The sequence below is a fragment of the Argopecten irradians genome, chromosome 12 (genome assembly GCF_041381155.1).
Source record: "Argopecten irradians isolate NY chromosome 12, Ai_NY, whole genome shotgun sequence".
NCBI classification, from domain to species: domain Eukaryota; kingdom Metazoa; phylum Mollusca; class Bivalvia; order Pectinida; family Pectinidae; genus Argopecten; species Argopecten irradians.
The window spans coordinates 27,689,334-27,707,195 of record NC_091145.1 but is presented as its reverse complement, the minus strand read 5'-3'; the positions used below and the strand labels follow the sequence as shown (position 1 = coordinate 27,707,195).

At 32.8% G+C, this 17,862-nt stretch overlaps 2 protein-coding genes across 3 annotated transcripts in view; one reads left to right on the top strand and one right to left on the bottom strand.

Annotated features, from left to right (window-relative positions):
* The window catches only part of LOC138336760 (integrator complex subunit 13-like), a 142,568-nt gene extending 139,004 nt beyond the window's left edge, over nt 1-3,564 (bottom strand). For both annotated transcript variants that reach the window (XM_069286315.1, XM_069286314.1), the window contains exons 1-3: nt 3,008-3,564; nt 1,461-1,526; nt 398-579 (exon numbers count right to left, since the gene is read on the bottom strand). In XM_069286315.1, the coding sequence (XP_069142416.1) occupies nt 398-579; nt 1,461-1,526; nt 3,008-3,229 (470 nt within the window). In that variant the 5' untranslated portion in view covers nt 3,230-3,564. The remainder of the gene's footprint in view (nt 1-397; nt 580-1,460; nt 1,527-3,007) is intronic.
* A 154-nt stretch (nt 3,565-3,718) lies between these two features.
* Nucleotides 3,719-9,537, top strand: LOC138336762 (EF-hand calcium-binding domain-containing protein 10-like). The gene is made up of 4 exons (XM_069286317.1): nt 3,719-3,878; nt 5,379-5,543; nt 6,267-6,357; nt 9,378-9,537. The coding sequence occupies exons 1-4, from the start codon at nt 3,761-3,763 to the stop codon at nt 9,421-9,423; spliced, it is 420 nt and encodes a 139-aa protein (XP_069142418.1). The 5' UTR covers nt 3,719-3,760; the 3' UTR covers nt 9,424-9,537.
* Nucleotides 9,538-17,862: the final 8,325 nt, after the last annotated feature.

Genomic DNA, 17,862 nt, shown 5'->3' with positions numbered 1-17,862 from the left:
ATTTCCATTATAACCAGGTTTTTTCCGATATATGTACAAATTTTAACGTTCTTTTAGACTGAATTGTCCCTTTAACCAGTACTTAATAAAATCAAAATTAGTAAAAATGACCCAGTTACCAATAAATTATGTTTACCTGTAATCAAAACTCTTTTCTGATTTCCAAGATCTATAGAAAATCTAGAAATAAAATCTATTCAAGAGATATTCACACTTTTACAAGAGTACTATCATTAACACAAAAGTACTTTAATCTCACAGTTTGTCAATATTTCACACCTTAGGTTTGGTTTAACTAGTTTGATGTCCTATTAATGTCCAGTTAATATCATTTTATAATTAATGCATAAGGGGACAAATTCACTAAAATGATGATAAAAAATAATTACAAGCTAACCTTTTCACTGATGTCAGACAGATGATGCGCCCCTTGTTGTGGATGGTATCCATGTCCTCTGCCTGGATCTCCGTCGGTTCACATAGGATCTCAATCGCATGTGACAGACCATGCATCATACTATAGTCATCATCTTTATTCCTGGGGCTAGGTGGCCCAATTTGACCCAGGCCCAACATTACCTACAGGAAAAATGTCTATCCTTTATCCCTACGCATGAATTACAGCCACACACAGTTCATACACTTCATAAAATTATAAAAACAGATTGAAATAAAGTTTGAAGCTCCTATGAAAAAATAATCAACATTCCTTGCCACTGTGAATTAAATCCAATCCCCTAATATGATAATATATATATCTATAAGATTTCCTCAGCGGAATTGTAATACTTGATTATCTCCCCTAGTTTGATACTAGATATTATTCTTATTAGAATTTATTAGGAAAATCAATGAATGCAGGCTGAAAGCCTCTATATCCATATTTTCAATATACATAAAAATAAATAAATGATGTAGAGACAAAAACCATCAGGCCTAAGTTCACTGATAATTTCAATATTCTAGAGGTTGATGGAGAGTTAACTGAGTTCCACATTCTTAGTCAGGCAGTCATGATGACAGAGGTAAAATGAAGCTACACAGACCACAGTGACCCAACCTAGGACAATTCTCCAAGATATTTGTTTTTTAATTTCAATTATTCTGAATATTGTTGAACTTTTTTTTATGAATTCCCGAATAAAATGTTCACTATACACGTATATATATATTGAAATAAAGTAAAAACAAAAAGATATTCTGTATTTAGGTTTTTTTTCAGACAGAAACTGAGATTGATGCTTTTCAACATCTATATTATATTAACAGATTATTGTTGACAAATCAAATAGTACTACATCCATTTGTACTATTTGACTTAGCAAAACTTTACTTACTATATAATTGTCTGAATTGGTAAAACAAAGTTAATATGTTTAGCTCAGCAAGCCTACTGACGAATATCACTTTAAATGTTGAGTTGATGCAATAGTGACTTGTCACTTTAAAATAATACCTACATGTTGGATATTCTGGTCCTTCTGTGTCCAACCGTTCAGTGACTGTGATCCAGTCACAACTCGTATCTATAAACAAAAGAAAACAAAACTTGATTAAATTCAAACAAAGAAAATGTAGGTTCCTCAGTAGTATAAATTGAAGAAGTTAACTGTGTTTAAGTTGTTCCTTTATATAGGCTATATAATTATATCATCTTTAACTCATAGCCCTAAAAACACATTAAGGTCCTTCTTAATCAAACACTAGAACAGTCCATTACGGGTATGAAATTTCTGAGGTAAATGAATAATATAGTAAATGTGTAGAAACAAGAAAAGTTATTTTTTATCTACCTGTAAATGAAGAGAAGTTACATGTATCAGCAAATTACCATTTAGATGAAGTGAGCAGTGAGATATATTAAGGAAAGAGTACTGAAAATTGTAATGCCAATATGCTAATCCTGAGTCCCAAACATGACCACCTCAGTCAAAAAGTACTAAATACATCAACCCTTATTTTTTATACAACTACTGATGTATTTTTCTTATGAGATACATTGTACATGTAATGTAAATGTCATTTAAGTGTATAACTAGAAGTCTTGTATTAACAATATTTGAATATCTGAATTCATTTATTTTAGCCTTTAGACAATTCATAAAAATCCATAACCTTATCAATATAAAACTGCATCCACACGAACTTCTGTTTACAAGATTGTCTGAAAGTTCCATTTGAACATCATTCGTAAGTACAAATGCATCATGCTCTTTGGAGCTGTTATCATAGGGAAAATTTGCATCACAATATCATCATTTGCCAATATTGTGGCAATAAGGTATTGATGGAAATACAAGTCAAATCATTTTTTTTCGTTTATAGGACCTTTCATGAAAGTACAATATATCATCAGGGAACACGCTACCCATTCACACTTTCATAATTATTAATGAATCTATCTGGCTTATTGCAAAAATAATTACATCAAAATTTTTGTAAATGTTTTTCTTCATTGCCCGATATCAAATCACGCTGACACAAACTACAAACATCAATGACATTTTTATGCAGGACTTAATCTCAATCCACTATCCCTCCTGTCGCTTATCAACTACCTTTTCCTTATATACTTTCGCTTTATATAACTCACGTTGCTTTCATAGTCTTATTTTATAAGTTTATCAGTTATGGTACCATATATATTTTAGTGTTGAAGTATAACAATACACACAATGGAGTATGGCACACATGGTGACATGACCACTCTATATATTGTATAAATGTGTTCCTATTTAGTATCATAAACACTAACTGATTTGACCTACATGCATATTCTCCAATATGCTTTTAAACATTGTTGAACTATGTTGTCAACTTGTAATCTGACAGTGGCTAGCGCAAAGTCAGTTTCCTTTCCATTTAACACTACACATGATGGGTTAGGCCATTGGCAATATCGTAAATATGATTATGAAATATCGTTGTCTCCTCTATACAATCATAATATATCGCGATGCAGATATACATTTGTATATATGTATGATAGCAGCTCTACTGCTCTTACCAGTTTTTTAGAAGGAAAAATATCATAGACGATCCTCATGTATTCTGCCATAACTTCCACATTACATGTCCATAGAGACTTCATTATCGGAGCGGCAGGTATAATTCCTGGGGTTCTTGTTTTGGACATAACATCATACTCTATGCTTTGGTTGCAAGATACTGCAAACAATTGACTCCGGTCCAAAACAAACACCGTTTTGTGATCCACTGGGTAAGTCATTGTTCAAATCAATGATTAGAAGAGACTGTGTCAGTAAAAGTAAACTTCTCTATAAACATCAATCTTCAAATCGAAAGCATATATCTCCTTTTTGACTTCTACCATAAAAATTCGTCTGCTAACGTTAAATTGCCGGTGTAAATAAAAGTAAACATCATAAAGAAATATCAAATAAAGTATCAATCTTCATTAAAGTATTTCTAGGAACATGTCTGGATAAAATTAAGACTATCCTACGATATTTACTATGCCACACTATAGTTATACAGTTAATGAATAAACAATATTTTCACAATGTAGTTTCGCGCACTTGTTTCATGGAAGCAGCCATATTGAAAATGCCCGGATACAACAATAAACCTTTTAACATTAAAATAAACTTTCTTAAGTCGTATTTCTTTTATTATTAGTAGTGTGTATATTTAGAGTAAATAAATGGAGAAATTATGAACAAAAATATTTTTGAACATTAAATAAGAAAATAATAATATAAACTTCCGGTTAGTATCCACAGCAACAGTAAAAGCCAAGATGTCTACCGCAGGAGATGCAAATACGAGAGATGGAGAAGCTAGGCAATATCTTGAAGACCACCGGGTATTGGAGCTATTTAACAACATGACATCACAACTCATTTACAATAGACCAGGTAATACTATAATGTTGTCGCGTTTCTCGCTCGATGAACATTTTTGAAATTTAATTTTCGACAATGTGGTACGTAGTCATTTCGTCCATATTGAAATCTTATGGTCCAAAATGGCTTTCAAAAATAAACACATTAAAACAAACCGACTCTTCCAACCGATATATTTCTTTGTACCATTGGTTATTTTTTACCGTTCATTCCATAACACTGTTAAATATGATATGCAAAATCATATTCATAATGCTCCACTCAAACAGGGATTTAAAAAGAAAACTACACAGACAAAAAATCTGTGACAACTGACAAGTATTTATACCATCTAACATGTTAATGAAAAAGTTCAAGCATAGCCATATAGCTATCTTTTCAAAAATAATAGTTATTTCAGAAGTTTATGTTCAGGAGTTTCAGAATAATTTATATCACAAGTTACTGTCGCAATACTGTCTTCATCCATTAAGTGATTTCATTAGCTAAATTTTAACTGAATGTACATGTATACTAAATGTAATCCAAATTTTCTGATGATCTTGATATCACATACAATGTATATACATACATCACCAGCATTAACATCAGAAATCTTTCGATTAATGTTACTTAAATGGTGAGAATTGCACATTTTATACTGGATCAACACATACAATATACATGTAGATGAAATTACGTAGTCATTATTTGTGCCAAATCACTTACGTACATGATAACTTGTGCACTAGATGAATAGGATGACGCCTTTTCTCTATAATTTATCTTTACCAGTTACTTCTTCTTATACGCCATAAGTAAATTAGCTGATTACCGCTATGTTTAATAGAAGTGCATCTTGTTCTTGTAAATGCATGGTTGATATCCAGTTGTGTCATATAAAAACTATGATAAAACTTAGAGTGCACCTTTTGCCAGTGGATATTAAGGTGACTTATAAGTATTTGTTATTGAGCTGAAAGCCAAAGTTACACTGCGTCACCTCACCATGACCCCTGGCCTAAAATGGAACATCTCAGGGCATACATAGCTAGTAGCCTTTGCACTATTTAACATGCTGAATGGCTAACCATAGGGGTTATGCTGAGGTGACCCTGAACGAGGAGTTGTTAATTTAATTTTAATTTTATTTTAATTAGATTGTGTTTTCATCCTTAATACTGGCATCATCTGAGACTGCTATAGGATATACTACAACATATTATTTTAGAACATGGAAATTTTTCAATCATACATAACCAGCTTAATGTAGGATTTGTATATCTGATCCAATAATGTGTATGATTTCATGATGATGATGATAATAAAAACCAGCTGTAATTTTGGAAATGTAAATAATAAGAGACTCAATTTTTGATGTTTTGTTTGCCAAGCATCCAATCTGTTTCCAAGCTGGTTTTAATCAGATTGGCCAAGTATCCTAGTTTCTGCATTAACACACTTAAGACAGCAGATTTTATACCTCTTTATGATATTAATAATACCATATTTATTCTTTTATGTTTTGAACAGATGAACCCAAAAAGTTTATGATAGATGTTTTAGAAAAGCTTCAGAAGTCCAAAATAACAAAAATGGACTATCCCTGCCTTTTCGATGACACCAACATTCAGTCAGTGTTTGGCATGTTAGACCCAACCAATCGAGGATGTATCACATTTCAGCAATATTCAGAAGGTAATTTTCTGTTTTGAGTTAATGTTATTTAGTTAATCGTTGTAATTTGTTCAACTTTAGTATAAGGTAATATAGCATGCTATGTTTACATCATGTCAAACATTTCCATGACCACCATCCCATTCCTTGCAATTTATCTTTTAGAAGATTCTTCCAAGACACTAAGCCAGAATAATTCATTTGTTTATTAAAAATGCTCCACCGCCGATAGAGCATAAATGATATTCATCATTTGAACAATAATTGGTGTCTAATCGTGTACATGTACGTCTAATTAACACAATAAATCATATAAAATTATTCATTTTGCCTTTGGTGCATGTGCAATCAGTGCATCATATTCCATATAGGATATAGTGACAAGGAATTTTTTCATGATGCAATTAATTATTTTTCATATTTTTAACTTGAAGTAAAATTAGAAGCTCAAACTTTTCAATGGTGGTAATGGTGTAAACTACGTAACTTTTGTAACAAAAGAAAAATACTAAATTGTCTGCTCCTGTTTTTGATAGTTAAAAAATACCATTTGTCAGCGGTGGAGCATCTTTAATTGTTCTAATAATATATTTGATATGTTAAATTTTGTTTGAAGAGAAACAATGTGTAAATAATTGTAAACTATAGTTTGAAAATCATAAGTATTTTGAAGCTAGTTAGGCATAATTAGCTGTGAACAACAATGATCATGAAAGCAAATAAAAAAGTGTTTTGTATTTATAGCTCTGAAAACGCTTGGTGTAAAGAATTTTGACCAAACTCCTGATGGACATGCAGAAGATAGAGTATCTTTTGATGTCTTCCTTAAGGAAGCGTATGTATTCTTTATCTCTATGTGGTAAAATGATAAGAAAATTTTAAGTTCTTTTGATATTGTTAGAATAATAAAAAAAAAATTTTTAATATATGTATGTGTTTTCAATTTTAACTGATAGATATTTCAAATTTTCTGATTCCTGAAAACAAAAGTGCAAACTTAAAGTCAAAAGTGAAGTTTTTCTTCTGTTGAAACTGAGGTGAAAAAATTGACTTAACAGCGAGTGAACAGAAAGCGTGTACGCGCCATGTACTTCAACTGCAGTCTATCATTTATGACTCACTGTATACAGATCCAGCCAGGGAGCTATTTATAGCACAACGCAGACCACCGTTAATACGGGTAGTCACATTTCTGATAAATTGCCGATATAATATTGAAATAATACAAGACAAAAATAATATTGCTGCGATATTTCAATTTTTATATGAAAATGTATCTTAATACATCTTCTTTCAGTCATTAAAAAAAATAAAGGTGATAGACCTACAGATTTCAAGTAAATCAAAACTAGAGCACACATTTTCTTATTAACAAAATTTCAATCAGTTAACCTAGAAAGTTAAGTCTTTGATTACACATAATCCACACAAGTTGTAATAATGCTGTAGATGGTGCGTTGGAATGTCCATTAACGCTTGTCCCCGACGGGGGCATGGCTGTATTTACGATTTCCCGACGTCGTTTTCACTGATGCTTCGTCAATGAAGTGCATTTGTTCAGGTTTAAATGCTATCATAGTTGCTATAAAATTTGTGACGATATCTTCATAGCCTGTTCGCAGTCTTTTTGCGGGAACAGAATAAAGTTTTTTATATGTCATATCCAATTCATGTTTCACTGTATGACTTATGAAACGCTTCGTCAGCCACATCTTTTTCGGAAGTGTGACATTCTCCATCCCACGATATGGTCCAGCGATCCTAAGTAGGTGATGTCACCACAGTGTATGAACGGAAATGTATAGTATTTTTTAAATTTCGTAGTTGCAAGTCTGTATAGCGGTGCTCGATCACTTGCTAAGACAAATGCAACAATGGATAGTGGATAATTTTTGCCAATTTCATTTAGTCTATACATTTTTGTTGTAATCTTCAGTTATAAACGGCATTATGGATAGGAAATTTAACTACCAGCGACTAATGAAATGTTGAGCAGTATTTTAAGGTATTCTGTCTGGCTTTCATTATTTCAAGCACCATCACATGTTTATAAATGAATCGAACAATATAAAACTCATAAATACATATCAATGGACACAATATTTTTTACTTAATCATATTTTGAAGTTTTATGATGATCAGTTGATTTGTATTGTCACTTGCATTGTTTTGCAACTGGTGATGTGTAGTTGCTTGCGAGGACACTGTATAGTCGCTTGTTATAAAGAGGAAATATATTCAGTGATAAAAGGCTCCAAAGCTAACAAAATAAACAAATCAGTCTAACAGAGTTATCAAATACACATCAATTGACACGTTTAGTCAACTTTGTTGCACATATCATATATAGCCATTTACAATTTAGATGGAGTAAATGCAACAAAAATGCAATAGAATGCACCACGTTGATACCTCAGGTATAACTTTGATTTCCATGGACCAGTCATTACTTTAAAAAATGTCAGAATTACGGAGAAAACAAATTGTTCTAGAATTATAAACGAAAATTACTTACGTCATTTCCATATTTCTTACACTGGAAATGGCTATTCACTTACAAAATTATTTTTCAAATTTTCGTGTCTAAAGTTATTCCACGGGGGATTCAATTTCGCGATTTAAACTTTTGTTTTTACTGTAATGCTATTGTTGCGGTGATCGATTTCAGGCATGGGGTAATCGTATTCGAGTAATTTCTTATCACCAGCGAAATAAGTAAAATCTTATCGAACGTGTAAATATATGTTGGTTTCAAATATACCTTATAGGGAAAAGAATGATTCCATTAGTAATATGTACAAAAATAATGTCAAATTTTTAAGGCGATCTGTCCCATTATCAAGACACAAAAGTGATGAGCAACTAATCCACCCTTGTGCGTCTGTATCGATTGGTATGTACATATTTGATGTCGTTGTCGCCCGGGAATCACGTGAAAAAAAAGTGAGCTTTCCATGAATTAAATCATAAAAAAAAAAATTGATTTACGCAACTTTACACTTTTTGTTTGGCCTAAACGATACCATATGTAAGTTCATTTTGTTTGAAAATTACAGAAAATTAGAAATATGAGCGATTTGTAATGAGATTTTTGCTCAAGTGACTATACAGTAACTTTTTTAATTAAAACAAGCGACTATACAGTAAAGTAACAAGCAACTATACAAAACTATTTCGTGTATGCATATTTTAAGATATATTTTAGCCGCTTTCTAATAACGAATAATGTAGAATAAAGAAATTGTAAATAAAAAAATAATCACATTACTCATATAAGTTACAATTATAACATATATTTCAGGAAAAACGGTGGAAAACACAATTTCCTTCGAAAACACATCGCAGTTTTGATCATAATTCAGTGGTTACACTTTGATTCTTATCTATTGCTAACATAATTTTCAAAATCATGTTCATGAATTAGTTAATATACATGTTATGAGGACATCTATAATGTTAAACATATTTGTAGTTCTGAATAATGCCGATATTTGGTGTTTTACCGACCTCAGCCGGTATACCATGCCTGTTTTCATTCATCCCGCTTCGATACTCACAAGTGACAATACAAAAAGCAACTAATGATTATACTATACACTTCCGTTCAAACACTGTGGTAACCTTGCGCTATAAATAGATGTTTGCACACTGCCTTGTGTCGATACTCAGTACACCTGTACAAGCTAGTGAACCGTAGATGGTAGGCAGTTTAAGTAAACGGCGCGTACACGCTTTCGGTAAATCAGTTTTTGACGTAAATTTGTCTCAAGAGATCTTGACAGAGAAAACATTAGTACATGTATTTATTCAATTATGGAGCATTTTAATCTTATCTTTTTATCTTTAATTTTTCAGACGGAAAGGATTATCGGATGCCTCAGCTACCTTTGCAGAGAGTTAAAATTGGACAGTTATAAAATCATTGTAAATATTCACTGTGACATTTCATTGAAGACAGTTCATTTATATATATATTGATGACATGTTATAGATATTAAATATAACTTCAATCAAATACATTGTTTCTTGTTTTTGAGAGATGATTTTGGAAATGTCTCAAATAAACACATATGCATAGACTTCAAAATATTTTTGATTTTGTTAAATCTTTTGATGACAACAAATGTGTTTTTTGGACAAAACTGGTGCAAAGTTCATATAATAATTCTATTTCTTGTAAAATATTTCTGTCATGATAAGGTTCTCTGAATTATCTGAGATATAAGTTTTGCAGACAGCATTGCAACCATCTTCATCCTAAGCCAAAACTTAGGACATAATACTAAATCAGAAACCTTGACTAACTAAGTTGCATTGCTAAATACATGTATCTTCTACGGCAAAGCAACCAAAAGAATTCTTGAAGACTCCTCAAGAATCGGTAATTGTTGTCCAATGACTAATATATATGTATATGTGCGAATGCTGTTAAAAATCAATTGAACAGCTATACTAATATATGGCAAAGACATTAACCTAACAAAATAATTTGAAGCTGTTTAAATCGACTATACATTCAGTGTTCTTTTATATAAGCGAGACAGAAAACATTAACTTACAGGTATACTTAAATAACTTTGTTAAATAAGGAAAATATAAGGTCCCTCTGGTACTGGTTTCTTGAGATGTAAAATATGGAAAGTATAAGGTCCTTATAGTACTGGTTTGTTGAGATGTTAAATAAGGAAAGAATAACGTCCTCCTGGTACTGGTTTGTTGAGATGTGAAATAAGGAAAGTATAAGGTCCTTTCTGGTACTGGTTTGTTGAGATGTTAAATAAGGAAAAGTATAAGGTCCTCCTGGTACTGGTTTGTTGAGATGTTAAATAAGGAAAGTATAAGGTCCTTTCTGGTACTGGTTTGTTGAGATGTTAAATAAGGAAAGTATAAAGGTCCTGGTACTGGTTTGTTGAGATGTTAAATAAGGAAAGTATAAAGGTCCTGGTACTGGTTTGTTGAGATGTTAAATAAGGAAAGTATAAAGGTCCTTCTGGTACTGGTTTGTTGAGATGTTAAATAAGGAAAGTATAAGGTCCTTATAGTACTGGTTTGTTGAGATGTTAAATAAGGAAAGTATAAAGGTCCTTCTGGTACTGGTTTGTTGAGATGTTAAATAAGGAAAGTATAAGGTCCTTCTAGTACTGGTTTGTTGAGATGTTAAATATGGAAAGTATAAAGGTCCTTTCTGGTACCGGTTTGTTGAGATGTTAAATAAGGAAAGTATAAGGTCCTTATAGTACTGGTTTGTTGAGATGTTAAATAAGGAAAGTATAAGGTCCTTCTGGTACTGGTACCGGTTTGTTGAGATGTTAAATAAGGAAAGTATAAGGTCCTTATAGTACTGGTTTGTTGATTGTTGAGATGTTAAATATGGAAAGTATAAAGGTCCTTTCTGGTACCGGTTTGTTGAGATGTTAAATATGGAAAGTATAAAGGTCCTTTCTGGTACTGGTTTGTTGAGATGTTAAATAAGGAAAGTATAAGGTCCTTCTAGTACTGGTTTGTTGAGATGTTAAATATGGAAAGTATAAAGGTCCTTTCTGGTACCGGTTTGTTGAGATGTTAAATAAGGAAAGTATAAGGTCCTTATAGTACTGGTTTGTTGAGATGTTAAATAAGGAAAGTATAAGGTCCTTTCTGGTACTGGTTTGTTGAGATGTTAAATAAGGAAAGTATCAAGGTTCTTCTGGTACTGGTTTGTTGAGATGTTAAATAAGGAAAGTATAAGGTCCTTATAGTACCGGTTTGTTGAGATGTTAAATATGGAAAGTATAAGGTCCTGGTACTGGTTTGTTGAGATGTTAAATATGGAAAGTATAAAGGTCCTTTCTGGTAATGGTTTGTTGAGATGTTAAATAAGGAAAGTATAAGGTCCTTTCTGGTACTGGTTTGTTGAGATGTTAAATAAGGAAAGTATAAGGTCCTTTCATATTCTGGAACTGGTTTGTTGAGATGTTAAATATGGAAAGTATGAAGGTCCTTTCTGGTACTGGTTTGTTGAGATGTTAAATAAGGAAAGTATAAGGTCCTTTCTGGTACTGGTTTGTTGAGATGTTAAATAAGGAAAGTATAAGGTCCTTTCTGGTACTGGTTTGTTGAGATGTTAAATAAGGAAAGTATAAGGTCCTTTCTGGTACTGGTTTGTTGAGATGTTAAATAAGGAAAGTATAAGGTCCTTTCTGGTAATGGTTTGTTGAGATGTTAAATAAGGAAAGTATAAGGTCCTTTGTAATGGTGTAAGTTAAATAAGGAAAGTATAAGGTCCTTTCTGGTATGGTTTGTTGAGATGTTAAATAAGGAAAGTATAAGGTCCTTTCTGGTAATGGTTTGTTGAGATGTTAAATATAAAGGAAAGTAGGTAAAAGGTATAAGTCCTTTCTGGTACTGGTTTGTTGAGATGTTAAATAAGGAAAGTATAAGGTCCTTTCTGGTACTGGTTTGTTGAGATGTTAAATAAGGAAAGTATAAGGTCCTTTCTGGTATGGTTTGTTGAGATGTTAAATAAGGAAAGTATAAGGTCCTTTCTGGTACTGGTTTGTTGAGATGTTAAATAAGGAAAGTATAAGGTCCTTTCTGGTACTGGTTTGTTGAGATGTTAAATAAGGAAAGTATAAGGTCCTTTCTGGTACTGGTTTGTTGAGATGTTAAATAAGGAAAGTATAAGGTCCTTTCTGGTACTGGTTTGTTGAGATGTTAAATAAGGAAAGTATAAGGTCCTTTCTGGTACTGGTTTGTTGAGATGTTAAATAAGGAAAGTATAAGGGTCCTTCTGGTACTGGTTTGTTGAGATGTTAAATAAGGAAAGTATAAGGTCCTTTCTGGTACTGGTTTGTTGAGATGTTAAATAAGGAAAGTATAAGGTCCTTCTGGTACTGGTTTGTTGAGATGTTAAATAAGGAAAGTATAAGGTACCTTTGTTGAGATGTAAATAAGGAAAGTATAAGGTCCTTTTACTGGTTTGTTGAGATGTTAAATAAGGAAAGTATAAGGTCCTTATGGTAATGGTTTGTTGAGATGTTAAATAAGGAAAGTATAAGGTCCTTTCTGGTAATGGTTTGTTGAGATGTTAAATAAGGAAAGTATAAAGGTCCTTTCTGGTAATGGTTTGTTGAGATGTTAAATAAGGAAAGTATAAAGGTCCTTTCTGGTACTGGTTTGTTGAGATGTTAAATAAGGAAAGTATAAGGTCCTCCTGGTACTGGTTTGTTGAGATGTTAAATAAGGAAAGTATAAAGGTCCTTTCTGGTACTGGTTTGTTGAGATGTTAAATAAGGAAAGTATAAGGTCCTTTCTGGTACTGGTTTGTTGAGATGTTAAATAAGGAAAGTATAAGGTCCTTTCTGGTACTGGTTTGTTGAGATGTTAAATAAGGAAAGTATAAGGTCCTTCTGGTACTGGTTTGTTGAGATGTTAAAATAAGGAAAGTATAAGGTCCTTTCTGGTACTGGTTTGTTGAGATGTTAAATAAGGAAAGTATAAGGTCCTTTCTGGTACTGGTTTGTTGAGATGTTAAATAAGGAAAGTATAAGGTCCTTTCATATTCTGGAACTGGTTTGTTGAGATGTTAAATATGGAAAGTATCAAGGTCCTTCTGGTACCGGTTTGTTGAGATGTTAAATATGGAAAGTATAAAGGTCCTTTCTGGTACTGGTTTGTTGAGATGTTAAATAAGGAAAGTATAAGGTCCTTTCTGGTACTGGTTTGTTGAGATGTTAAATAAGGAAAGTATAAGGTCCTTCTGGTACTGGTTTGTTGAGATGTTAAATAAGGAAAGTATAAGGTCCTTTGGTACTGGTTTGTTGAGATGTTAAATAAGGAAAGTATAAGGTCCTTTGTACTGGTTTGTTGAGATGTTAAATAAGGAAAGTATAAAGTCCTTCTGGTACTGGTTTGTTGAGATGTTAAATAAGGAAAGTATAAAGGTCCTTTCTGGTACTGGTTTGTTGAGATGTTAAATAAGGAAAGTATAAGGTCCTTTCTGGTACTGGTTTGTTGAGATGTTAAATAAGGAAAGTATAAGGTCCTTTCATATTCTGGAACTGGTTTGTTGAGATGTTAAATAAGGAAAGTATAAAGGTCCTTCTGGTACTGGTTTGTTGAGATGTTAAATAAGGAAAGTATAAAGGTCCTTTCTGGTACTGGTTTGTTGAGATGTTAAATAAGGAAAGTATAAGGTCCTTATAGTACTGGTTTGTTGAGATGTTAAATAAGGAAAGTATAAGGTCCTTCTGGTACTGGTTTGTTGAGATGTTAAATAAGGAAAGTATAAGGTCCTTTCTGGTACTGGTTTGTTGAGATGTTAAATAAGGAAAGTATAAGGTCCTTTCTGGTACTGGTTTGTTGAGATGTTAAATAAGGAAAGTATAAAGGTCCTTTCTGGTACCGGTTTGTTGAGATGTTAAATATGGAAAGTATAAAGGTCCTTTCTGGTACCGGTTTGTTGAGATGTTAAATAAGGAAAGTATAAAGGTCCTTTCTGGTACTGGTTTGTTGAGATGTTAAATAAGGAAAGTATAAGGTCCTTATGGTACTGGTTTGTTGAGATGTTAAATAAGGAAAGTATAAGGTCCTTTCTGGTACTGGTTTGTTGAGATGTTAAATAAGGAAAGTATAAGGTCCTTTCATATTCTGGAACTGGTTTGTTGAGATGTTAAATATGGAAAGTATGAAGGTCCTTCTGGTACTGGTTTGTTGAGATGTTAAATAAGGAAAGTATAAGGTCCTTCTGGTACTGGTTTGTTGAGATGTTAAATAAGGAAAGTATAAAGGTCCTTCTGGTACTGGTTTGTTGAGATGTTAAATAAGGAAAGTATAAAGGTCCTTTCTGGTACTGGTTTGTTGAGATGTTAAATAAGGAAAGTATAAGGTCCTTCTGGTACTGGTTTGTTGAGATGTTAAATAAGGAAAGTATAAAGGTCCTTCTGGTACTGGTTTGTTGAGATGTTAAATAAGGAAAGTATAAGGTCCTTTCTGGTACTGGTTTGTTGAGATGTTAAATAAGGAAAGTATAAGGTCCTTATGGTACTGGTTTGTTGAGATGTTAAATAAGGAAAGTATAAGGTCCTTTCTGGTACTGGTTTGTTGAGATGTTAAATATGGAAAGTATAAGGTCCTTTAGGTACTGGTTTGTTGAGATGTTAAATATGGAAAGTATAAAGGTCCTTCTGGTACCTGGTTTGTTGAGATGTTAAATATGGAAAGTATAAAGGTCCTTTCTGGTAATGGTTTGTTGAGATGTTAAATAAGGAAAGTATAAGGTCCTTTCTGGTACTGGTTTGTTGAGATGTTAAATAAGGAAAGTATAAGGTCCTTTCATATTCTGGAACTGGTTTGTTGAGATGTTAAATATGGAAAGTATGAAGGTCCTGGTACTGGTTTGTTGAGATGTTAAATAAGGAAAGTATAAGGTCCTTTCTGGTACTGGTTTGTTGAGATGTTAAATAAGGAAAGTATAAGGTCCTTTCTGGTACTGGTTTGTTGAGATGTTAAATAAGGAAAGTATAAGGTCCTTTCTGGTACTGGTTTGTTGAGATGTTAAATAAGGAAAGTATAAGGTCCTTTCTGGTACTGGTTTGTTGAGATGTTAAATAAGGAAAGTATAAGGTCCTTTCTGGTACTGGTTTGTTGAGATGTTAAATAAGGAAAGTATAAGGTCCTTTCTGGTACTGGTTTGTTGAGATGTTAAATAAGGAAACTATAAAGGTCCTTTCTGGTAATGGTTTGTTGAGATGTTAAATAAGGAAAGTATAAAGGTCCTTCTGGTACTGGTTTGTTGAGATGTTAAATAAGGAAAGTATAAGGTCCTTTACTGGTTTGTTGAGATGTTAAATAAGGAAAGTATAAGGTCCTTCTTACTGGTTTGTTGAGATGTTAAATAGGAAAGTATAAGGTCCTTTGGTTTGTTGAGATGTTAAATAAGGAAAGTATAAGGTCCTTTCTGGTACTGGTTTGTTGAGATGTTAAATAAGGAAAGTATAAGGTCCTTTCTGGTAATGGTTTGTTGAGATGTTAAATAAGGAAAGTATAAGGTCCTTTCTGGTACTGGTTTGTTGAGATGTTAAATAAGGAAAGTATAAGGTCCTTTCATATTCTGGAACTGGTTTGTTGAGATGTTAAATATGGAAAGTATGAAGGTCCTGGTACTGGTTTGTTGAGATGTTAAATAAGGAAAGTATAAGGTCCTTTCTGGTACTGGTTTGTTGAGATGTTAAATAAGGAAAGTATAAGGTCCTTTCTGGTACTGGTTTGTTGAGATGTTAAATAAGGAAAGTATAAGGTCCTTTCTGGTACTGGTTTGTTGAGATGTTAAATAAGGAAAGTATATAAGGTCCTTTCTGGTACTGGTTTGTTGAGATGTTAAATAAGGAAAGTATAAGGTCCTTTCTGGTACTGGTTTGTTGAGATGTTAAATAAGGAAAGTATAAGGTCCTTTCTGGTACTGGTTTGTTGAGATGTTAAATAAGGAAAGTATAAGGTCCTTTCTGGTACTGGTTTGTTGAGATGTTAAATAAGGAAAGTATAAGGTCCTTCTGGTACTGGTTTGTTGAGATGTTAAATAAGGAAAGTATAAGGTCCTTTCTGGTACTGGTTTGTTGAGATGTTAAATAAGGAAAGTATAAAGGTCCTTTCTGGTACTGGTTTGTTGAGATGTTAAATAAGGAAAGTATAAGGTCCTTATAGTACCGGTTTGTTGAGATGTTAAATAAGGAAAGTATAAAGGTCCTTTCTGGTACTGGTTTGTTGAGATGTTAAATAAGGAAAGTATAAGGTCCTTTCTGGTACTGGTTTGTTGAGATGTTAAAAATGGAAAGTATAAGGTCCTTCTGGTACTGGTTTGTTGAGATGTTAAATAAGGAAAGTATAAAGGTCCTTTCTGGTACTGGTTTGTTGAGATGTTAAATAAGGAAAGTATAAGGTCCTTTCTGGTACTGGTTTGTTGAGATGTTAAATAGGAAGTATAAGGTCCTTTGGTATGGTTTGTTGAGATGTTAAATAAGGAAAGTATAAGGTCCTTTCTGGTACTGGTTTGTTGAGATGTTAAATAAGGAAAGTATAAGGTCCTTTCTGGTAATGGTTTGTTGAGATGTTAAATAAGGAAAGTATAAGGTCCTTCTGGTACTGGTTTGTTGAGATGTTAAATAGGAAAGTATAAGGTCCTTTCTGGTACTGGTTTGTTGAGATGTTAAATAAGGAAAGTATAAGGTCCTTTCTGGTACTGGTTTGTTGAGATGTTAAATAAGGAAAGTATAAAGGTCCTTATGGTACCGGTTTGTTGAGATGTTAAATAAGGAAAGTATCAAGGTCCTTTCTGGTACTGGTTTGTTGAGATGTTAAATAAGGAAAGTATAAGGTCCTTTCTGGTACTGGTTTGTTGAGATGTTAAATAAGGAAAGTATAAGGTCCTTTCTGGTACTGGTTTGTTGAGATGTTAAATAAGGAAAGTATAAGGTCCTTTCTGGTACTGGTTTGTTGAGATGTTAAATAAGGAAAGTATAAGGTCCTTTCTGGTACTGGTTTGTTGAGATGTTAAATAAGGAAAGTATAAGGTCCTTTCTGGTACTGGTTTGTTGAGATGTTAAATAAGGAAAGTATAAGGTCCTTTCTGGTACTGGTTTGTTGAGATGTTAAATAAGGAAAGTATAAAGGTCCTTTCTGGTACTGGTTTGTTGAGATGTTAAATAAGGAAAGTATAAGGTCCTTTCTGGTACTGGTTTGTTGAGATGTTAAATAAGGAAAGTATAAAGGTCCTTTCTGGTACTGGTTTGTTGAGATGTTAAATAAGGAAAGTATAAGGTCCTTTCTGGTACTGGTTTGTTGAGATGTTAAATAAGGAAAGTATAAGGTCCTTTCTGGTACTGGTTTGTTGAGATGTTAAATAAGGAAAGTATAAGGTCCTTATAGTACCGGTTTGTTGAGATGTTAAATAAGGAAAGTATCAAGGTCCTTCTGGTACTGGTTTGTTGAGATGTTAAATAAGGAAAGTATAAGGTCCTTTCTGGTACTGGTTTGTTGAGATGTTAAATAAGGAAAGTATAAGGTCCTTATAGTACTGGTTTGTTGAGATGTTAAATAAGGAAAGTATAAGGTCCTTCTGGTACTGGTTTGTTGAGATGTTAAATAAGGAAAGTATAAGGTCCTTTCTGGTACTGGTTTGTTGAGATGTTAAATAAGGAAAGTATAAGGTCCTGGTACTGGTTTGTTGAGATGTTAAATAAGGAAAGTATAAGGTCCTTTCTGGTACTGGTTTGTTGAGATGTTAAATAAGGAAAGTATAAAGGTCCTGGTACTGGTTTGTTGAGATGTTAAATAAGGAAAGTATAAGGTCCTGGTACTGGTTTGT